Consider the following 25,000-nt stretch of genomic DNA (forward strand, 5'->3'; position numbering starts at 1 on the left):
GACCGTTTGTCTGTCTTAGTTGTGTGTGTCTACTGACTCAGATCTGCATCGATACTTTAAATATATCAACGTATTTATTGTTTTAATGTTTTTCGAAGTTTAAGTAAACAGCTTATTGATCATCACTGGTTTCTGATCGGTGTAACTGTTTACCTATCGGGACGTTCAGGGATCCGTCCTCATGTCTGGTTTTATTTTGAAACGTTTTGACCTGAAGGCTTTTCCTTTTGTTGTGAAAATTCGTAAACGGAAGTGACGTGTCATGATGACGCTGCGGACCCTGACGGGATAACGGTGTGTTTATATCCGGCTGCTCTGTTCAGAACTCCACCGGGAATCCTGCTCCTTTAAGCCGCGGCGCCTCCGGACCTGCAGCCCGACTCCAGCTGCCGTGGTGCCGCTGAGCAAACCGCTGATGCTCCGTGAGTAGTTAATTAGAGCCGTGTTTCGTCTGGTGGTTCCATTATCGGACATTCTGTTCTCATTGTGCTTGTTATTAAATTCAAACCGATAATCTCTAGTTTTTAAATTCCCCGAGATCTCCGGTCCGGTCACGTGACCTGCACGACAGGTGCTTTCATTCTAAAAGGTCTGTTGTAGAAGGGAACCTTAAAATGGAGTTCTGCGTCAGGTGAGTGAAGCAGGAGGCACGAGGACAGGTCTGGGCTGTCCTCGTGCCGTCCTCGTGCCTCCTGCTTCACTCACCTGCTCAGGTGTTACATCAGTGGACATCTTTCACAAATCGAGATCAGGATCGAGTGAACTCTGACATTCATGTTAAACTCTTTGAGATCAAGCTGCTGTTATTAGTAATGCTTTACCCTTTTCATATTATGAGTCATTTATATAACATTATAACCATAACATCTGTGGGACAGGTAAAGTCCTCTGAAGGTGTATTAAGAGAAAGGAGAGCTAACAGGATACAGGTGTGATCCGGTTTTCAAAATAAGATATACTCAACATAAATGTATGGAAATAGGATTATTATTATATTCACCACAAGGAAATGTCGTTATTCTTTGATTTATGAGCCGACTTTGGGTGTCACGTGGCTAACATTAGGGTCGCGGGACCAGGGTTGCAAAATTCCGGGAATATTCAAAGTTGGAAACTTTCAACAGGAATAAACAGGAAATGTTGGGGTAATTTAACTGTATGTACCTTGTCATAAGCAGACATGCATGCAAACATTTATAATAGAACTTTTAAAAATGACTTTTTACTTTTTTGTGAGTAGAACTTTATTCTTTCATCAAACAACAAAAACATGAACGTTGAATAAAAAAGGTTCCCTATGATCACCACCCCCCAACCCATATTGTTTTTGGGGTGTTTTTCCCTGAATCCTTTCAGGTCTAAATGTTTTCTTCCTGGACCTCATCAACGTCCTCCTCACTGCTGTAAAGTTAGTCTACTGTATACAAATAAACTTGGTATTAAAATGAACATGGCTTCAGTTTACCAAGTAATCAATATGCTATATGACAAACAGTGTTGGGAAAGTTTACTTTCTGAACTAGTTCAGTTCATAGTTCACACATTTTAAAATGAACTAGTTCAGTTCATAGTTCATAATTCAAAATGTTGAACTAAGTTCACAGCTCCAAAAAATGAACTAGTTCAGTTATTTTTTTCAATATGTTGGGAGCTATAATTTAAATCTCTATCTGTCTGCAATACCGCTCTTGGCCTCTACGCCACTCGGCGCTCTCACACTTGCCAGGCATAGGGCTGAAACATTCAGACAACACTGATGACAAAGACGTTCATGTTTCTGTCAGACAATGTTCCCAACCAGCTGCATTCAGGGACCAGCTGAGCTCGGCGTGCATAGTCTTGTTCTCAACTACATTTAAGTTCCCTGTTATATGTTTTTGCAAAAAAACGTAGGCACATTTTTTTCCCAGAAACTTTCCGCACCTTTGCAACCCTACGTGGGACTAACATTAGGGTCACGGGGCTAACATTAGGGTCACGGGGCTAACATTAGGGTCACGGGGTCGACGGTGTCATCGTACTAACATTAGGGTCACGGGGTCGACGGTGTCATCGTACTAACATTAGGGTCGTGAGGTCGACTGTGTCATCGTACTAACATTAGGGTCGTGGGGTCGACTGTCATCGTACTAACATTAGGGTCGTGAGGTCGACTGTGTCATCGTACTAACATTAGGGTCACGGGGTCGACGGTGTCATCGTACTAACATTAGGGTCGTGAGGTCGACTGTGTCATCGGGCTAACATTAGGGTCGTGGGGTCGACTGTCATCGTACTAACATTAGGGTCGTGAGGTCGACTGTGTCATCGTACTAACATTAGGGTCGTGGGGTCGACTGTCATCGTACTAACATTAGGGTCGTGAGGTCGACTGTGTCATCGGACTAACATTAGGGTCGTGAGGTCGACGGTGTCATCGTACTAACATTAGGGTCGTGGGGTCGACGGTGTCATCGTACTAACATTAGGGTCGTGAGGTCGACTGTGTCATCGGACTAACATTAGGGTCGTGGGGTCGACTGTGTCATCGTACTAACATTAGGGTCGTGAGGTCGACTGTGTCATCGGACTAACATTAGGGTCGTGGGGTCGACTGTGTCATCGTACTAACATTAGGGTCGTGGGGTCGACGGTGTCATCGTACTAACATTAGGGTCGTGAGGTCGACTGTGTCATCGGACTAACATTAGGGTCGTGAGGTCGACGGTGTCATCGTACTAACATTAGGGTCGTGGGGTCGACTGTGTCATCGTACTAACATTAGGGTCGTGAGGTCGACTGTGTCATCGGACTAACATTAGGGTCGTGGGGTCGACTGTGTCATCGTACTAACATTAGGGTCGTGGGGTCGACGGTGTCATCGTACTAACATTAGGGTCGTGGGGTCGACGGTGTCATCGTACTAACATTAGGGTCGTGAGGTCGACTGTGTCATCGGGCTAACATTAGGGTCGTGGGGTCGACGGTGTCATCGGACTAACATTAGGGTCGTGGGGTCGACGGTGTCATCGTACTAACATTAGGGTCGTGAGGTCGACTGTGTCATCGTACTAACATTAGGGTCGTGGGGTCGACGGTGTCATCGTACTAACATTAGGGTCGTGGGGTCGACGGTGTCATCGTACTAACATTAGGGTCGTGGGGTCGACGGTGTCATCGTACTAACATTAGGGTCGTGGGATCGACTGTGTCATCGTACTAACATTAGGGTCGTGAGGTCGACTGTGTCATCGTACTAACATTAGGGTCGTGGGGTCGACGGTGTCATCGTACTAACATTAGGGTCGTGGGGTCGACGGTGTCATCGTACTAACATTAGGGTCGTGGGGTCGACGGTGTCATCGTACTAACATTAGGGTCGTGAGGTCGACTGTGTCATCGTACTAACATTAGGGTCGTGAGGTCGACTGTGTCATCGTACTAACATTAGGGTCGTGGGGTCGACTGTGTCATCGTACTAACATTAGGGTCGCGGGGTCGACGGTGTCATCGTACTAACATTAGGGTCGTGGGGTCGACGGTGTCATCGTACTAACATTAGGGTCGTGGGGTCGACGGTGTCATCGTACTAACATTAGGGTCGTGGGGTCGACGGTGTCATCGTACTAACATTAGGGTCGTGGGGTCGATGGTGTCATCGTACTAACATTAGGGTCGTGGGGTCGACGGTGTCATCGTACTAACATTAGGGTCGTGGGGTCGACTGTGTCATCGTACTAACATTAGGGTCGTGGGGTCGACTGTCATCGTACTAACATTAGGGTCGCGGGGTCGACGGTGTCATCGTACTAACATTAGGGTCGTGGGGTCGACTGTGTCATCGTACTAACATTAGGGTCGTGAGGTCGACTGTGTCATCGGGCTAACATTAGGGTCGTGGGGTCGACTGTCATCGTACTAACATTAGGGTCGTGGGGTCGACTGTCATCGTACTAACATTAGGGTCGCGGGGTCGACTGTGTCATCGTACTAACATTAGGGTCGTGGGGTCGACTCTGTCATCGTACTAACATTAGGGTCGTGAGGTCGACTGTGTCATCGTACTAACATTAGGGTCGTGGGGTCGACGGTGTCATCGTACTAACATTAGGGTCGTGGGGTCGACGGTGTCATCGGACTAACATTAGGGTCGTGGGGTCGACTGTGTCATCGTACTAACATTAGGGTCGTGGGGTCGACTGTGTCATCGGACTAACATTAAGGTCATGGGGTCGACTGTGTCATCGTACTAACATTAGGGTCGTGGGGTCGACTGTGTCATCGTACTAACATTAGGGTCGTGGGGTCGACTGTGTCATCGTACTAACATTAGGGTCGTGGGGTCGACTGTCATCGTACTAACATTAGGGTCGTGGGGTCGACTGTGTCATCGTACTAACATTAGGGTCGTGGGGTCGACTGTCATCGTACTAACATTAGGGTCGTGGGGTCGACGGTGTCATCGTACTAACATTAGGGTCATGGGGTCGACTGTGTCATCGGACTAACATTAGGGTCGTGAGGTCGACGGTGTCATCGGACTAACATTAGGGTCGTGGGGTCGACGGTGTCATCGGACTAACATTAGGGTCGTGGGGTCGACTGTGTCATCGTACTAACATTAGGGTCGTGGGGTCGACGGTGTCATCGTACTAACATTAGGGTCGTGAGGTCGACTGTGTCATCGGACTAACATTAGGGTCGTGGGGTCGACGGTGTCATCGGACTAACATTAGGGTCGTGGGGTCGACGGTGTCATCGGACTAACATTAGGGTCGTGGGGTCGACGGTGTCATCGGACTAACATTAGGGTCGTGGGGTCGACGGTGTCATCGTACTAACATTAGGGTCGTGGGGTCGACGGTGTCATCGGACTAACATTAGGGTCGTGGGGTCGACGGTGTCATCGGACTAACATTAGGGTCGTGAGGTCGACGGTGTCATCGGACTAACATTAGGGTCGTGGGGTCGACGGTGTCATCGTACTAACATTAGGGTCGTGGGGTCGACGGTGTCATCGTACTAACATTAGGGTCGTGGGGTCGACTGTCATCGTACTAACATTAGGGTCGTGGGGTCGACTGTGTCATCGTACTAACATTAGGGTCGTGAGGTCGACTGTGTCATCGTACTAACATTAGGGTCGTGAGGTCGACTGTGTCATCGTACTAACATTAGGGTCGTGAGGTCGACTGTGTCATCGTACTAACATTAGGGTCGTGGGGTCGACTGTCATCGTACTAACATTAGGGTCGTGGGGTCGACTGTCATCGTACTAACATTAGGGTCGTGGGGTCGACTGTCATCGGACTAACATTAGGGTCGTGGGGTCGACTGTCATCGTACTAACATTAGGGTCGTGGGGTCGACTGTGTCATCGTACTAACATTAGGGTCGTGGGGTCGACTGTCATCGTACTAACATTAGGGTCGTGGGGTCGACTGTGTCATCGTACTAACATTAGGGTCGTGGGGTCGACTGTCATCGTACTAACATTAGGGTCGTGGGGTCGACGGTGTCATCGTACTAACATTAGGGTCATGGGGTCGACTGTGTCATCGGACTAACATTAGGGTCGTGAGGTCGACGGTGTCATCGGACTAACATTAGGGTCGTGGGGTCGACGGTGTCATCGGACTAACATTAGGGTCGTGGGGTCGACTGTGTCATCGTACTAACATTAGGGTCGTGGGGTCGACGGTGTCATCGTACTAACATTAGGGTCGTGAGGTCGACGGTGTCATCGGACTAACATTAGGGTCGTGGGGTCGACGGTGTCATCGGACTAACATTAGGGTCGTGGGGTCGACGGTGTCATCGGACTAACATTAGGGTCGTGGGGTCGACGGTGTCATCGGACTAACATTAGGGTCGTGGGGTCGACGGTGTCATCGTACTAACATTAGGGTCGTGGGGTCGACGGTGTCATCGGACTAACATTAGGGTCGTGGGGTCGACGGTGTCATCGGACTAACATTAGGGTCGTGAGGTCGACGGTGTCATCGGACTAACATTAGGGTCGTGGGGTCGACGGTGTCATCGTACTAACATTAGGGTCGTGGGGTCGACGGTGTCATCGTACTAACATTAGGGTCGTGGGGTCGACTGTCATCGTACTAACATTAGGGTCGTGGGGTCGACTGTGTCATCGTACTAACATTAGGGTCGTGAGGTCGACTGTGTCATCGTACTAACATTAGGGTCGTGAGGTCGACTGTGTCATCGTACTAACATTAGGGTCGTGAGGTCGACTGTGTCATCGTACTAACATTAGGGTCGTGGGGTCGACTGTCATCGTACTAACATTAGGGTCGTGGGGTCGACTGTCATCGTACTAACATTAGGGTCGTGGGGTCGACTGTCATCGGACTAACATTAGGGTCGTGGGGTCGACTGTGTCATCGTACTAACATTAGGGTCGTGGGGTCGACTGTGTCATCGTACTAACATTAGGGTCGTGAGGTCGACTGTGTCATCGGGCTAACATTAGGGTCGTGGGGTCGACTGTCATCGGACTAACATTAGGGTCGTGGGGTCGACTGTGTCATCGTACTAACATTAGGGTCGTGGGGTCGACTGTGTCATCGTACTAACATTAGGGTCGTGGGGTCGACTGTGTCATCGTACTAACATTAGGGTCGTGAGGTCGACTGTGTCATCGGGCTAACATTAGGGTCGTGGGGTCGACTGTCATCGTACTAACATTAGGGTCGTGGGGTCGACTGTCATCGTACTAACATTAGGGTCGCGGGGTCGACTGTGTCATCGTACTAACATTAGGGTCGTGGGGTCGACTGTGTCATCGTACTAACATTAGGGTCGTGAGGTCGACTGTGTCATCGTACTAACATTAGGGTCGTGGGGTCGACTGTGTCATCGTACTAACATTAGGGTCGTGAGGTCGACTGTGTCATCGTACTAACATTAGGGTCGTGGGGTCGACGGTGTCATCGTACTAACATTAGGGTCGTGGGGTCGACGGTGTCATCGGACTAACATTAGGGTCGTGGGGTCGACTGTGTCATCGTACTAACATTAGGGTCGTGGGGTCGACTGTGTCATCGGACTAACATTAGGGTCATGGGGTCGACTGTGTCATCGTACTAACATTAGGGTCGTGGGGTCGACTGTGTCATCGTACTAACATTAGGGTCGTGGGGTCGACTGTGTCATCGTACTAACATTAGGGTCGTGGGGTCGACTGTCATCGTACTAACATTAGGGTCGTGGGGTCGACTGTGTCATCGTACTAACATTAGGGTCGTGGGGTCGACTGTCATCGTACTAACATTAGGGTCGTGGGGTCGACGGTGTCATCGTACTAACATTAGGGTCGTGGGGTCGACTGTGTCATCGGACTAACATTAGGGTCGTGAGGTCGACGGTGTCATCGGACTAACATTAGGGTCGTGAGGTCGACGGTGTCATCGGACTAACATTAGGGTCGTGGGGTCGACGGTGTCATCGGACTAACATTAGGGTCGTGGGGTCGACTGTGTCATCGTACTAACATTAGGGTCGTGGGGTCGACGGTGTCATCGTACTAACATTAGGGTCGTGAGGTCGACGGTGTCATCGGACTAACATTAGGGTCGTGGGGTCGACGGTGTCATCGGACTAACATTAGGGTCGTGGGGTCGACGGTGTCATCGGACTAACATTAGGGTCGTGGGGTCGACGGTGTCATCGTACTAACATTAGGGTCGTGGGGTCGACGGTGTCATCGGACTAACATTAGGGTCGTGGGGTCGACGGTGTCATCGGACTAACATTAGGGTCGTGAGGTCGACGGTGTCATCGGACTAACATTAGGGTCGTGGGGTCGACGGTGTCATCGTACTAACATTAGGGTCGTGGGGTCGACGGTGTCATCGTACTAACATTAGGGTCGTGGGGTCGACTGTCATCGTACTAACATTAGGGTCGCGGGGTCGACTGTGTCATCGTACTAACATTAGGGTCGTGGGGTCGACTGTGTCATCGTACTAACATTAGGGTCGTGAGGTCGACTGTGTCATCGTACTAACATTAGGGTCGTGAGGTCGACTGTGTCATCGGGCTAACATTAGGGTCGTGGGGTCGACTGTCATCGTACTAACATTAGGGTCGTGGGGTCGACTGTGTCATCGTACTAACATTAGGGTCGTGGGGTCGACTGTCATCGTACTAACATTAGGGTCGTGGGGTCGACTGTCATCGTACTAACATTAGGGTCGTGGGGTCGACTGTCATCGGACTAACATTAGGGTCGTGGGGTCGACTGTGTCATCGTACTAACATTAGGGTCGTGGGGTCGACTGTGTCATCGTACTAACATTAGGGTCGTGGGGTCGACTGTCATCGGACTAACATTAGGGTCGTGGGGTCGACTGTGTCATCGTACTAACATTAGGGTCGTGGGGTCGACTGTGTCATCGGACTAACATTAGGGTCGTGGGGTCGACTGTGTCATCGTACTAACATTAGGGTCGTGGGGTCGACTGTGTCATCGTACTAACATTAGGGTCGTGGGGTCGACTGTGTCATCGTACTAACATTAGGGTCGTGGGGTCGACTGTCATCGTACTAACATTAGGGTCGTGGGGTCGACTGTCATCGTACTAACATTAGGGTCGTGGGGTCGACTGTCATCGTACTAACATTAGGGTCGTGGGGTCGACTGTGTCATCGGACTAACATTAGGGTCATGGGGTCGACTGTGTCATCGTACTAACATTAGGGTCGTGGGGTCGACTGTGTCATCGTACTAACATTAGGGTCGTGGGGTCGACTGTGTCATCGTACTAACATTAGGGTCGTGGGGTCGACTGTGTCATCGTACTAACATTAGGGTCGTGGGGTCGACTGTCATCGTACTAACATTAGGGTCGTGGGGTCGACTGTGTCATCGTACTAACATTAGGGTCGTGGGGTCGACTGTCATCGTACTAACATTAGGGTCGTGGGGTCGACTGTGTCATCGGACTAACATTAGGGTCGTGAGGTCGACGGTGTCATCGGACTAACATTAGGGTCGTGGGGTCGACGGTGTCATCGGACTAACATTAGGGTCGTGGGGTCGACTGTGTCATCGTACTAACATTAGGGTCGTGGGGTCGACTGTGTCATCGTACTAACATTAGGGTCGTGAGGTCGACGGTGTCATCGGACTAACATTAGGGTCGTGGGGTCGACGGTGTCATCGGACTAACATTAGGGTCGTGGGGTCGACGGTGTCATCGGACTAACATTAGGGTCGTGGGGTCGACGGTGTCATCGTACTAACATTAGGGTCGTGGGGTCGACGGTGTCATCGGACTAACATTAGGGTCGTGGGGTCGACGGTGTCATCGGACTAACATTAGGGTCGTGAGGTCGACGGTGTCATCGGACTAACATTAGGGTCGTGGGGTCGACGGTGTCATCGTACTAACATTAGGGTCGTGGGGTCGACGGTGTCATCGTACTAACATTAGGGTCGTGGGGTCGACTGTCATCGTACTAACATTAGGGTCGCGGGGTCGACTGTGTCATCGTACTAACATTAGGGTCGTGGGGTCGACTGTGTCATCGTACTAACATTAGGGTCGTGAGGTCGACTGTGTCATCGTACTAACATTAGGGTCGTGAGGTCGACTGTGTCATCGGGCTAACATTAGGGTCGTGGGGTCGACTGTCATCGTACTAACATTAGGGTCGTGGGGTCGACTGTGTCATCGTACTAACATTAGGGTCGTGGGGTCGACTGTCATCGTACTAACATTAGGGTCGTGGGGTCGACTGTCATCGTACTAACATTAGGGTCGTGGGGTCGACTGTCATCGGACTAACATTAGGGTCGTGGGGTCGACTGTCATCGTACTAACATTAGGGTCGTGGGGTCGACTGTCATCGGACTAACATTAGGGTCGTGGGGTCGACTGTCATCGTACTAACATTAGGGTCGTGGGGTCGACTGTCATCGGACTAACATTAGGGTCGTGAGGTCGACTGTCATCGTACTAACATTAGGGTCGTGGGGTCGACTGTCATCGGACTAACATTAGGGTCGTGGGGTCGACTGTCATCGTACTAACATTAGGGTCGTGAGGTCGACGGTGTCATCGGACTAACATTAGGGTCGTGAGGTCGACTGTCATCGTACTAACATTAGGGTCGTGGGGTCGACTGTCATCGGACTAACATTAGGGTCGTGGGGTCGACTGTGTCATCGTACTAACATTAGGGTCGTGGGGTCGACTGTGTCATCGTACTAACATTAGGGTCGTGGGGTCGACTGTGTCATCGGACTAACATTAGGGTCGTGGGGTCGACTGTGTCATCGTACTAACATTAGGGTCGTGGGGTCGACTGTGTCATCGGACTAACATTAGGGTCGTGGGGTCGACTGTGTCATCGTACTAACATTAGGGTCGTGGGGTCGACTGTGTCATCGTACTAACATTAGGGTCGTGGGGTCGACTGTGTCATCGTACTAACATTAGGGTCGTGGGGTCGACTGTCATCGTACTAACATTAGGGTCGTGGGGTCGACTGTCATCGTACTAACATTAGGGTCGTGGGGTCGACTGTCATCGTACTAACATTAGGGTCGTGGGGTCGACTGTGTCATCGTACTAACATTAGGGTCGTGGGGTCGACGGTGTCATCGTACTAACATTAGGGTCGTGGGGTCGACTGTGTCATCGTACTAACATTAGGGTCGTGGGGTCGACTGTCATCGTACTAACATTAGGGTCGTGGGGTCGACTGTCATCGTACTAACATTAGGGTCGTGAGGTCGACTGTCATCGTACTAACATTAGGGTCGTGGGGTCGACGGTGTCATCGTACTAACATTAGGGTCGTGAGGTCGACTGTGTCATCGTACTAACATTAGGGTCGTGAGGTCGACGGTGTCATCGGACTAACATTAGGGTCGTGAGGTCGACGGTGTCATCGTATTAACATTAGGGTCGTGGGGTCGACTGTGTCATCGTACTAACATTAGGGTCGTGGGGTCGACTGTGTCATCGTACTAACATTAGGGTCGTGGGGTCGACTGTGTCATCGTACTAACATTAGGGTCGTGAGGTCGACGGTGTCATCGGACTAACATTAGGGTCGTGGCGTCGACGGTGTCATCGTACTAACATTAGGGTCGTGGGGTCGACTGTGTCATCGGACTAACATTAGGGTCGTGACGTCGACGGTGTCATCGGACTAACATTAGGGTCGTGAGGTCGACGGTGTCATCGGACTAACATTAGGGTCGTGGGGTCGACGGTGTCATCGGACTAACATTAGGGTCGTGGGGTCGACGGTGTCATCGTACTAACATTAGGGTCGTGGGGTCGACGGTGTCATCGTACTAACATTAGGGTCGTGGGGTCGACGGTGTCATCGTACTAACATTAGGGTCGTGGGGTCGACTGTGTCATCGTACTAACATTAGGGTCGTGGGGTCGACTGTGTCATCGTACTAACATTAGGGTCGTGGGGTCGACGTTGGGGTCGTGGGACTAACATTAGGGTCGTGAGGCCGACATTGGAGTTGTGAGACTAACATTAGGGTTGTGGGGTCGACGTTGGGGTCGTGGGACCAACATTAGGGTCGTGAGGCCGACATTGGAGTTGTGGGGATCCCAACGAATATCACAGTTGCTGGGCCAATCAGAGTCCTTTGTTCTTTAACCCCTCCCTCTCTCAGCAGTGTGATGTAAGGCGATGCCCACTTGGCCACCATGGCCAGTGTAACGCTGAGGTACTTCTGTTACGGCTGCCTCGTCACCTCGGTGACCTGGTCCGTCCTCCTCTTCCTCTACTTCTCTCTGGGGGCGGAGCCAGGCCGTGGCAGGACTCCCTTGCGGCACCGCAGCCAGCCAATCACCAAGGGGCCGGCCAACCAGAGGGCGGAGCTTCGTCCTCTGCTGGCCAATGAGGGATTGGAGCAGTCGCCAGAGATGGGTGAGTATCTGAGTGAGATGATGATGATGATGATGATGATAACTGAAATGTGATGAGCAACAATCACAATAGACTCGCGGCAAATAATTCACAAGAACTGGGACACGATCTCCAACCGGTTCATGACTTATAGAGACCCCATATGGACGGAGCGTGCAACTTTTATGACACCACCTTTCTAGTTTAATGACACCACCTTTCTAGTTTAATGACCCCACCTTCTAGTTTAATGACACCACCTTTCTAGTTTAATGACACCACCTTTCTAGTTTAATGACCCCACCTTCTAGTTTAATGACCCCACCTTTCTAGTTTAATGACACCACCTTTCTAGTTTAATGACACCACCTTTCTAGTTTAATGACACCACCTTCTAGTTTAATGACCCCACCTTTCTAGTTTAATGACCCCACCTTCTAGTTTAATGACCCCACCTTTCTAGTTTAATGACACCACCTTTCTAGTTTAATGACACCACCTTTCTAGTTTAATGACACCACCTTCTAGTTTAATGACACCACCTTTCTAGTTTAATGACCCCACCTTCTAGTTTAATGACACCACCTTTCTAGTTTAATGACCCCACCTTTCTAGTTTAATGACCCCACCTTTCTAGTTTAATGACACCACCTTCTAGTTTAATGACACCACCTTTCTAGTTTAATGACCCCACCTTTCTAGTTTAATGACACCACCTTTCTAGTTTAATGACCCCACCTTTCTAGTTTAATGACACCACCTTTCTAGTTTAATGACCCCACCTTTCTAGTTTAATGACCCCACCTTTCTAGTTTAATGACCCCACCTTTCTAGTTTAATGACACAACCTTTCTAGTTTAATGACACAACCTTTCTAGTTTAATTACCCCACCTTTCTAGTTTAATGACACCACCTTCTAGTTTAATGACCCCACCTTTCTAGTTTAATGACACCACCTTCTAGTTTAATGACCCCACCTTTCTAGTTTAATGACACCACCTTTCTAGTTTAATGACACCACCTTTCTAGTTTAATGACACCATCTTACTAGTTTAATGACACCACCTTTCAAGTTTAATGACCCCACCTTTCAAGTTTAATGACACCATCTTCTAGTTTAATGACCCCACCTTTCTAGTTTAATGACCCCACCTTTCTAGTTTAATGACACCATCTTCTAGTTTAATGACACCATCTTCTAGTTTAATGACCCCACCTTTCTAGTTTAATGACACCACCTTTCTAGTTTAATGACACCACCTTTCTAGTTTAATGACCCCACCTTTCTAGTTTAATGACACCACCTTCTAGTTTAATGACCCCACCTTTCTAGTTTAATGACACCACCTTTCTAGTTTAATGACCCCACCTTTCTAGTTTAATGACACCATCTTACTAGTTTAATGACACCACCTTTCTAGTTTAATGACACCACCTTTCAAGTTTAATGACCCCACCTTTCAAGTTTAATGACACCATCTTCTAGTTTAATGACCCCACCTTTCTAGTTTAATGACACCATCTTACTAGTTTAATGACCCCACCTTTCTAGTTTAATGACACCATCTTCTAGTTTAATGACACCACCTTTCTAGTTTAATGACACCACCTTTCTAGTTTAATGACCCCACATTTCTAGTTTAATGACACCATCTTACTAGTTTAATGACACCACCTTCTAGTTTAATGCCACCATCTTCTAGTTTAATGACCCCACCTTTCTAGTTTAATGACCCCACCTTTCTAGTTTAATGACCCCACCTTTCTAGTTTAATGACACCACCTTTCTAGTTTAATGACACCATCTTACTAGTTTAATGACCCCACATTTCTAGTTTAATGACACCATCTTACTAGTTTAATGACACCACCTTCTAGTTTAATGACACCACCTTTCTAGTTTAATGACCCCACCTTTCTAGTTTAATGACACCACCTTCTAGTTTAATGACCCCACCTTTCTAGTTTAATGACACCATCTTACTAGTTTAATGACACCACCTTTCTAGTTTAATGACACCATCTTCTAGTTTAATGACCCCACCTTTCTAGTTTAATGACACCATCTTACTAGTTTAATGACCCCACCTTTCTAGTTTAATGACACCACCTTTCAAGTTTAATGACACCACCTTTCAAGTTTAATGACACCACCTTTCAAGTTTAATGACACCATCTTACTAGTTTAATGACACCACCTTCTAGTTTAATGACACCATCTTCTAGTTTAATGACCCCACCTTTCAAGTTTAATGACCCCACCTTTCTAGTTTAATGACACCACCTTTCTAGTTTAATGACCCCACCTTTCTAGTTTAATGACCCCACCTTTCTAGTTTAATGACACCACCTTTCAAGTTTAATGACACCATCTTACTAGTTTAATGACACCACTTTCTAGTTTAATGACACCACCTTTCAAGTTTAATGACCCCACCTTTCTAGTTTAATGACACCACCTTTCTAGTTTAATGACCCCACCTTTCTAGTTTAATGACCCCACCTTTCTAGTTTAATGACCCCACCTTTCTAGTTTAATGACACCACCTTCTAGTTTAATGACACCACCTTCTAGTTTAATGACCCCACCTTTCTAGTTTAATGACCCCACCTTTCTAGTTTAATGACACCATCTTATTAGTTTAATGACCCCACCTTTCTAGTTTAATGACACCACCTTTCAAGTTTAATGACACCACCTTTCAAGTTTAATGACACCATCTTACTAGTTTAATGACACCACCTTCTAGTTTAATGACACCATCTTCTAGTTTAATGACCCCACCTTTCTAGTTTAATGACCCCACCTTTCTAGTTTAATGACACCACCTTTCTAGTTTAATGACACCACCTTTCTAGTTTAATGACACCATCTTACTAGTTTAATGACCCCACATTTCTAGTTTAATGACACCATCTTACTAGTTTAATGACACCACCTTCTAGTTTAATGACACCACCTTTCTAGTTTAATGACCCCACCTTTCTAGTTTAATGACACCATCTTACTAGTTTAATGACACCACCTTTCTAGTTTAATGACACCATCTTCTAGTTTAATGACCCCACCTTTCTAGTTTAATGACCCCACCTTTCTAGTTTAATGACCCCACCTTTCTAGTTTAATGACACCACCTTTCTAGTTTAATGACACCACCTTTCAAGTTTAATGACACCATCTTCTAGTTTAATGACCCCACCTTTCTAGTTTAATGACACCACCTTTCAAGTTTAATGACCCCACCTTTCTAGTTTAATGACACCACCTTTCTAGTTTAATGACCCCACCTTTCTAGTTTAATGACCCCACCTTTCTAGTTTAATGACCCCACCTTTCTAGTTTAATGACACCACCTTTCAAGTTTAATGACCCCACCTTTCTAGTTTAATGACACCACCTTTCTAGTTTAATGACCCCACCTTTCTAGTTTAATGACACCACCTTTCAAGTTTAATGACCCCACCTTTCTAGTTTAATGACCCCACCTTTCTAGTTTAATGACACCACCTTTCAAGTTTAATGACCCCACCTTTCTAGTTTAATGACACCACCTTTCTAGTTTAATGACCCCACCTTTCTAGTTTAATGACACCACCTTCTAGTTTAATGACACCACCTTCTAGTTTAATGACACCACCTTTCTAGTTTAATGACACCATCTTACTAGTTTAATGACCCCACCTTTCTAGTTTAATGACCCCACCTTTCTAGTTTAATGACACCATCTTACTAGTTTAATGACCCCACCTTTCTAGTTTAATGACACCATCTTACTAGTTTAATGACACCATCTTTCAAGTTTAATGACACCACCTTTCAAGTTTAATGACACCACCTTTCAAGTTTAATGACACCATCTTCTAGTTTAATGACCCCACCTTTCTAGTTTAATGACCCCACCTTTCTAGTTTAATGACACCACCTTTCTAGTTTAATGACCCCACCTTTCTAGTTTAATGACCCCACCTTTCTAGTTTAATGACACCACCTTTCTAGTTTAATGACCCCACCTTTCTAGTTTAATGACACCATCTTACTAGTTTAATGACACCACCTTTCTAGTTTAATGACACCATCTTCTAGTTTAATGACCCCACCTTTCTAGTTTAATGACACCACCTTTCAAGTTTAATGACACCACCTTTCTAGTTTAATGACACCATCTTTCAAGTTTAATGACACCATCTTTCAAGTTTAATGACACCACCTTTCAAGTTTAATGACACCACCTTTCAAGTTTAATGACACCATCTTCTAGTTTAATGACACCACCTTTCAAGTTTAATGACACCATCTTCTAGTTTAATGACCCCACCTTTCTAGTTTAATGACCCCACCTTTCTAGTTTAATGACACCACCTTTCAAGTTTAATGACACCACCTTTCTAGTTTAATGACACCATCTTTCAAGTTTAATGACACCACCTTTCAAGTTTAATGACACCATCTTCTAGTTTAATGACCCCACCTTTCTAGTTTAATGACCCCACCTTTCTAGTTTAATGACACCATCTTACGCGTTTTACGAGCATCTATATCCCAGAGGAAGTGACATTCAATTAAATTCAGATTTTGTATAGCAATATCACAAACTACGAATTTGCCTCAGAGGGCTTTACAATCTGTACACATACGACACCTTTGACCTCACATCAGATCGGGAAAATCTCTAGTGTCATTCTCTAGTGTCTAGTGACATGTACCCCTCCCCCCGGTTACAAACGCCTCCCCTCTCCTCCGCCCTACTCCTGATGACATGGTGCATCTCTTTGTCCTCAGGGATGATATTTAACGAAGCCGACCAGGAGGTGAGGGACAGCGGTTACCACCGCCACGCCTTCAACGTCCTCATCTCCACCAGACTGGGAAACCACCGAGAGCTGCCCGACACCAGAGACTCCAAGTAAGAAGCACACCAGAGGACGGAGAGCTGGGTTCATTATGTTTGACATCGCTACCAGCCAATCAGAGGACAGGTGTGATGAGAGGTCACAGACAGCGAGGAAGCATCTGTGTGTCATTTGTTCCTGGAGTTTACTGAGGATAGACCACTGGTTACTGAGGATTGACCAGTGGTTACTGAGGATAGACCCCTGCTTACTGAGGATAGACCACTGGTTACTGAGGATTGACCAGTGGTTACTGAGGATAGACCCCTGCTTACTGAGGATAGACCACTGGTTACTGAGGATTGACCACTGGTTACTGAGGATAGACCCCTGGTTACTGAGGATATACCCCTGTTTACTGAGGATATACCCCTGGTTACTGAGGATAGACCACTTAATGAGGATATACCCATGGTTAATGAGGATATACCACTGGTTACTGAGGATAGACCCCTGGTTAATAAGGATAGACCACTGTTTAATGAGGATAGACCACTGGTTAATTAGGATAGACCCCTGCTTACTGAGGATATATCCCTGTTTACTGAGGATAGACCCCTGTTTACTGAGGATAGACCCCTGTTTACTGAGGATATACCACTGGTTACTGAGGATAGACCACTGGTTACTGAGGATAGACCACTGTTTAATGAGGATAGACCACTGCTTACTGAGGATATACCCATGGTTACTGAGGATAGACCCCTGTTTACTGAGGATATACCACTGGTTACTGAGGATAGACCACTGGTTACTGAGGATAGACCCCTGGTTAATGAGGATATACCCCTGCTTACTGAGGATATACCCATGGTTACTGAGGATAGACCCCTGTTTACTGAGGATATACCACTGGTTACTGAGGATAGACCACTGGTTACTGAGGATAGACCCCTGGTTAATGAGGATGTACCCCTGTTTACTGAGGATATACCCATGGTAACTGAGGATAGACCCATGGTAACTGAGGATAGACCACTGGTTACTGAGGATAGATCCCTGCTTACTGAGGATAGACCCCTGGTAACTGAGGATATACCCATGGTAACTGAGGATATACCCATGGTAACTGAGGATAGACCCCTGCTTAATAAGGATAGACCCCTGCTTACTGAGGATAGACCCCTGCTTACTGAGGATATACCCCTGGTAACTGAGGATAGACCCATGGTAACTGAGGATAGACCACTGGTTACTGAGGATAGATCCCTGCTTACTGAGGATAGACCCCTGGTAACTGAGGATAGACCCATGGTAACTGAGGATAGACCACTGCTTACTGAGGATAGACCCCTGCTTACTGAGGATAGACCCCTGCTTACTGAGGATAGACCCCTGATAACTGAGGATAGACCCCTGCGTACTGACAATAAACCACTGAATATTGATAACAAACCACTGGTTATTGATAACTGGTTAAAAATCTCTTTGCAGGTGTCGGGATAAGGTTTATTTTCTGGCTCTACCTTCTGCCAGCGTAGTGATCTGTTTCTTCAATGAGGCGTTCTCGGCCCTGCTGAGGACGGTCCACAGTGTGCTCGGCCGTACGCCGGCATACCTCCTGCACGAGATCATCCTGGTGGACGACCACAGTGAGCTTGGTAACGCCCAGGAAACACTCAAGTTTCAATAAGAACTTCATATTATTTTGTCTGAACATTTTCTTTAACATCTTCCTGGTGTAGCAGCAGCAGGACTTCCCTGTAGTTGTGTTAGATTATTTAATCCTTGTTAGACTGCCAGTCAAACTAACACTGACTGTGCCTAATAATAAGTATTGTGTATGAATGGATTATTGAATCCCTGTGTTGGTGTTTCTAACATTTCTGAGTGTGTTGACTCAGAGGAGCTGAAGGACAACTTGGATCGGTACGTCAAGGAGGAGCTGCAGGGGAAAGTCAAACTGGTGAGGAACCAGAAGCGAGAAGGACTCATTAGAGGACGCATGATAGGAGCCTCACATGCTACTGGTATGTCCTACCGCCTTACTTCCTACACTTTTAACCCATGTAATCTTGTTCCCTCCATCCTTAAGCTTTTCATTCCCTACATCCTCGCTTTACGCATACTTCTTCCTACTTATCCTCATCCATTGATCTTTAATCTGTGTGTTCCTGTTTCCTACACCCTTACATTCTTTTTACTTCTACTAATTATTGCATTCTTAGTCCCCATATCCTTAATCCATATATCTTCATTACATAACAGAAATTCCTTACTGAAGAACCACATTTTACCTTTTATTCAAAAACCTTAAATCCTACATCCCTACTGCCTACACATTACCTTTATGTTTCCTGCTTCCTACTTTAACAAAGTGTACCTGGACTCACTTGTCTGTGTTTGCCCAGGGGAGGTGCTGGTCTTCCTGGACAGTCACTGCGAGGTGAACCAGGCGTGGCTTCAGCCTCTGCTTGCTCCCATCCAGAAGGACCGCCGCACAGTCGTCTGCCCCGTCATCGACATCATCTCAGCCGACACGCTGTCCTACTCACCCTCCCCCATCGTCAGGGGGGGCTTCAACTGGGGGCTGCACTTTAAGTGGGACCCCGTCCCCCCGGCTGAGCTCAACGGGCCCGAGGGAGTCACTGGACCAATCAGGTAACGAGCCGACCAATCCTGTGACCAGCCGACCAATCAGGCGACCTTTCAATTAACCAGCTAACCGATCAGGTTATCCAAATCAGGCCGATAACTAATATGTAAGCATCCTCCAGGTTTTTGTGCTGTAAAGTAATACAGCACCTCCTCTCCTCCCCCTTAGGTCTCCCACCATGGCAGGCGGTCTATTCGCTATGAACAGGAAGTATTTTAACGAGCTCGGCCAATACGATGCCGGCATGGACATCTGGGGTGGGGAAAACCTGGAGATCTCCTTCAGGGTGAGAACGTTGTTTTACTCACTGTCAGTGAAGGTGTCATCCTTCTGAAATGTTCAGGAGACGTGGTTAGACTAGCTTAGCATAAGGACTGGAAGTTAGTTAGTAAAGCTAGAAGCACCTCCAAAGCTCACCGGTTCACATGTTAGATGGTCTGTTTGACCCATTCGAAGAAGGGGACAGACTCTCTCTCTCTGTGTGCCTTGGTGTCTCTCGCTCAGATCTGGATGTGTGGCGGTCAGCTGCTCATCATCCCCTGCTCCAGAGTCGGTCACATCTTCAGGAAGAGGCGACCCTACGGCTCGCCGGGGGGGCAGGACACCATGGCCCACAATTCTCTGCGTCTAGCGCACGTATGGATGGACGAGTACAAGGTATACACACACACACACACACACACAGAGCCATGATCCTGACACGACCTCTGACTTCACTTCCTGTGTCTCTGTGGACCAATCAGGAGCAGTATCTGTCCCTGCGTCCAGATCTACATGACCGCAGTTACGGAGACATCGGTGAGCGCGTGGCGTTGAGGAAGCGGCTGCAGTGTCACACGTTCCGCTGGTACCTGGACACGGTCTACCCCGAGATGCAGACCCCCGCCAACGGGAACAAGCAGCAGCCGCTGTTCGTCAACAAGGGCCTGAGACGGCCCAAAGTCCTGCAGAGAGGACGGGTACCTGACCCTCGTCTTCACCTTTACACATACAAGATGATGACTGATGATGTCATACCCTATTATAGTCTGATCTCAGATCTGGTCTGATGGACCAATTGGCACCAGTTCCTCACATGAAGTCAGTGTTTACACTTCTGACACATTATTATTATTATTATTATTATGACATCATCAGTTTGTTATCAGTAAAAGTGTGAAATATAATTAGCGTTCATTTCATTATTGGTACCCTTCACTCCACCTGCTTTATCCGACACATCTCACCTTTAAAATAAACTCCCATAGAGCACTTTGTAAACCCTGTTTTTAAAGGTGCTATATAAATACATTTTTTTTGTTTGTTCACAGCTCCGTAACCTAGCAACTGGGCGCTGTCTGGTGGCCCAGGGCCGAGCCAGTCAGAAGGGCGGAGTCGTAGTTCTGAGACCATGTGACCCTCGAGACCCTGAACAGGTGAGTGAGCACATGACCACACACAACCAACGAGACAGGTGAGGTGGAGGATGGAGACAGGTGAGGGAACCAGATGAGGGAGATGGTTAGGTGAGGTGGGGGACGGAGACGGGTTATGTGGAGGATGGAGACAGGTGAGGTGGAGGATGGAGACAGGTGAGGGAACCAGGTGAGGGAGACAGGTGATGTGGAGGATGGAGACAGGTGAGGGAGACGGGTGAGGTGGAGGATGGAGACAGGTGAGGGAACCAGGTGAGGGAGACAGGTGATGTGGAGGATGGAGACAGGTGAGGGAGACGGGTGAGGTGGAGGATGGAGACAGGTGAGGGAACCAGGTGAGGGAGACAGGTGATGTGGAGGATGGAGACAGGTGAGGGAGACGGGTGAGGTGGAGGATGGAGACAGGTGAGGGAGACGGGTGATGTGGAGGATGGAGACAGGTGAGGGAACCAGGTGAGGGAGACAGGTGATGTGGAGGATGGAGACAGGTGAGGGAACCAGGTGAGGGAGACAGGTGATGTGGAGGATGGAGACAGGTGAGGGAGACGGGTGAGGTGGAGAATGGAGACAGGTGAGGGAGACAGGTGAGGGAGACAGGTGATGTGGAGGATGGAGACAGGTGAGGGAGACGGGTGAGGTGGAGGATGGAGACAGGTGAGGGAACCAGGTGAGGGAGACAGGTGAGGTGGAGGATGGAGACAGGTGAGGGAGACGGGTGAGGTGGAGGATGGAGACAGGTGAGGGAACCAGGTGAGGGAGACAGGTGAGGTGGAGGATGGAGACAGGTGAGGGAACCAGATGAGGGAGATGGGTAGGTGAGGTGGGGGACGGAGACGGGTTATGTGGAAAATGGAGACAGGTGAGGTGGGGGACGGAGACGGGTTATGTGGAAAATGGAGACAGGTGAGGTGGAGGATGGAGACAGGTGAGGGAACCAGGTGAGGGAGACAGGTGATGTGGAGGATGGAGACAGGTGAGGGAGACGGGTGAGGTGGAGGATGGAGACAGGTGAGGGAGACGGGTGATGTGGAGGATGGAGACAGGTGAGGGAGACGGGTGAGGTGGAGGATGGAGACAGGTGAGGGAGACGGGTGATGTGGAGGATGGAGACAGGTGAGGGAACCAGGTGAGGGAGACGGGTGATGTGGAGGATGGAGACAGGTGAGGGAGACAGGTGATGTGGAGGATGGAGACGGGTGAGGGAGACGGGATGGAGACAGGTGAGGGAGACGGGTGAGGGAGACGGGTGATGTGGAGGATGGAGACAGGTGAAGGAGACGGGTGAGGGTGAGGGAGACGGGTGAGGGAGACGGGTGATGTGGAGGATGGAGACAGGTGAGGGAGACAGGTGAGGGAGACAGGTGATGTGGAGGATGGAGACAGGTGAGGGAGACAGGTGAGGGAGACAGGTGATGTGGAGGATGGAGACAGGTGAGGGAGACAGGTGAGGGAGACAGGTGATGTGGAGGATGGAGACAGGTGAGGGAGACAGGTGAGGGAGACAGGTGAGGGAGACGGGTGAGGTGGAGGATGGAGACGGGTGAGGGAGACGGGTGAGGGAGACAGGTGAGGTGGAGGATGGAGACAGGTGAGGGAGACAGGTGAGGGAGACAGGTGAGGTGGAGGATGGAGACAGGTGAGGGAGACAGGTGAGGGAGACAGGTGATGTGGAGGATGGAGACAGGTGAGGGAGACAGGTGAGGGAGACAGGTGAGGGAGACAGGTGAGGGAGACGGGTGAGGTGGAGGATGGAGACAGGTGAGGGAGACAGGTGAGGGAGACAGGTGAGGTGGAGGATGGAGACAGGTGAGGGAGACAGGTGAGGGAGACAGGTGATGTGGAGGATGGAGACAGGTGAGGGAGACAGGTGAGGGAGACAGGTGAGGGAGACAGGTGAGGGAGACGGGTGAGGTGGAGGAGGGAGACGGGTGAGGTGGAGGAGGGAGACGGGTGAGGTGGAGGAGGGAGACAAAGGGAGAAACTGTTCATACTGATGCGTCTGTCTGTCTGTAGGACTGGGCCTACGATGAGGAGGGTCAACTGGTCCTGGCAGGTCTGCTGTGTCTCGATGTGTCTGAGGTCAGGACCTTTGACCCCCCCAGACTGATGAAGTGTCACGGTTCGGGGGGGTCGCAGCAGTGGAGCCAGGGGGTGAGACACCAACACACGATATATCCTGTGCTCTGATTGGCTGACAGGGGTCTCTGGGCCCGTCCATGACTTTCTGATTGGCTGTGTGTAATGTGATGAGTATAGAGATGATGACCGTCTCTCTCTCTGTCTGTCTCTCCTGCAGAAGTCCAACCGTCTTTACCAGGTCTCGGTGGGTCAGTGTCTCTCCGTTGCTCAGCCAACCGGGCCCAAAGGTTACGTGTCCATGGCGATATGCGACGCCTCTCCGGCACAGCAGTGGCAGCTGGAGGGTTAACCCTAACCCGCCTCTCCATTTGAAGGACAGACCGGTTTGTTCAAAGACAATCAGGTTTTATGGACACTTTGTGATTTAGATATTCGTCTTCACTCGTTTGATTGTTTGTGTTTTTGACGACTTTTCTGAATAATCAGATTTTATTTAGTTTTTAATGTTTCTCTCTTTTTAAAAGTATTAGTTTCAGTTCCAGATGAGACTTGAAAACAACCAGACCTGGAAATAATACGTCCACACAGAGTCCTGCAGGTACCTGGAGTCTTTTTATGTTCAGGTTCCAGAAACCTGCAGAAGGAGTTTTTTATTTCTGTGTGGAAGGAAGAGTTGCTGAACGTCCTGTCAGACCGATGAGAATCCCTGTGAGACGCGGTGGACCCAGTGTACACCGTGGACCACGACACAAAGACAATGAAACCACCAAGATTATTACAACCTGGACATGTTGCTGCTTGTACAACAAATCCTAGATTCCTCAGTGAACGAGACTCTAGACATGTTGAAGGATCCTAAAGTCACCTGTTGACCTGTTGACCTGTTGCTGACCTGTTGACATGTGACTGATGTGTTGACGTGTAACTGACCTGTTGACGTGTTGACCTGTTGACGTGTGACTGACGTGTAACTGACCTGTTGACGTGTAACTGACGTGTAACTGACATTTAACTGACCTGTTGACGCGTAACTGACCTATCAAATGAATACATGAATAAAAAAAACAATGTCTATTGTGCGCCTCATAATTTAGGGACTAGACCAAGAAATACTGCTAAGGGGTATCGGGCATAGTTTTGAGTTCCCTCAAGTATGTCAGAACCAGATCCCAGGTGAGAAGAATTTGTTCCTTAAATGTTTTTATGGCTTTTTGTTATTGTACGGCGTTGTCTGTCTGTGACACCAAATATAGCTGAAGCTGCATTGGGTTGGAGATCAATATTAAGAGCCTCAAAGTGTTTTAAAGATCATAGACCAGTAAGTTTTTAAGAGATCACAGTTATGCATTCTTGAAATGAGCCGTTTTGAGTTGGATGGAAGTTCTAGCATCATCTAAGCCTGACACCCAAGTGATGTTTGGCAAGTTGGGGTCGTGACACTTAACGAAGTGGCGGACTTGAAATATCTAAATAAACTGGACCGAGGAAGACTACATTTGTGTGATAAATCCTCAAAGATGGCAAATACCCAGTTTATGTGCATATCCTTAAATCTGACGATGCCTTTTCTTTGCCAGAGAGATAATGCAGCATCCAATCTAGCTGGATGGTTGAGAGGTGGTATTTGCATATAGGGCTAATGTTAAGAAGATAATTCAAACCAAAGTTCTGTCTAAATTGTAACCATATCTTGAGGATGTTGGTGATGATTGGGTTGCTTGTGAAATGTAAAATAGAAACTGGAAGACTGGAAGTGACCAGAGCTGTAAGAGATGTTGAACTCCAGGATCTAACTTCATAGTGACACCAGTCCGTATCTGGAGCATGAAGCCAATAGATAATTTTTTGAACATTTGTTGCCCAATAGTAGTAGCAAAGATTAGGAAGAGCAAGCCCTCCCTGTAGTTTAGGCCTCTGTAGGAGCTCTATACGTACTCTAGGGTTCTTGCCATTCAATATAAATGAGATGAAAGCTAGGGCTAGGGTTAGGGTTAGGGTTAGCTTGTTCTTGTTAGCTTGTTCTGCTTCAAAATGAAGCAGAACAAGATGAGTTCAATCTGTTCCGACTGTTACTCAGCGCCGAGGCGGTGCGCCGAGGCGGTGCGAGGTCGGCGAAGTGGGGAATAAGTCTCTTGA

At 48.2% G+C, this 25,000-nt stretch overlaps 1 protein-coding gene across 2 annotated transcripts; it reads left to right on the forward strand.

Moving 5' to 3' along the window:
- Positions 1-259: 259 nt before the first annotated feature.
- galnt11 (UDP-N-acetyl-alpha-D-galactosamine:polypeptide N-acetylgalactosaminyltransferase 11 (GalNAc-T11)) lies at positions 260-23,938 on the forward strand. 2 transcript variants are annotated; one of them, XM_034560587.1, is made up of 12 exons: positions 260-422; positions 11,651-11,904; positions 16,665-16,788; positions 18,209-18,375; positions 18,619-18,744; positions 19,126-19,375; positions 19,539-19,656; positions 19,875-20,027; positions 20,114-20,329; positions 20,681-20,785; positions 22,799-22,936; positions 23,082-23,938. In XM_034560587.1, exons 2-12 carry the CDS (start codon positions 11,682-11,684, stop codon positions 23,211-23,213), a joined length of 1,752 nt encoding a protein of 583 aa, XP_034416478.1. In that variant the 5' UTR covers positions 260-422; positions 11,651-11,681; the 3' UTR covers positions 23,214-23,938. The 2 variants fall into 2 exon arrangements, with proteins under 2 accessions (XP_034416478.1, XP_034416477.1); XM_034560586.1 differs by having other exon boundaries at positions 266-422; positions 11,648-11,904.
- Positions 23,939-25,000: the final 1,062 nt, after the last annotated feature.

This window comes from Cyclopterus lumpus, chromosome 20 (genome assembly GCF_009769545.1).
Source record: "Cyclopterus lumpus isolate fCycLum1 chromosome 20, fCycLum1.pri, whole genome shotgun sequence".
Lineage (NCBI taxonomy): Eukaryota > Metazoa > Chordata > Actinopteri > Perciformes > Cyclopteridae > Cyclopterus > Cyclopterus lumpus.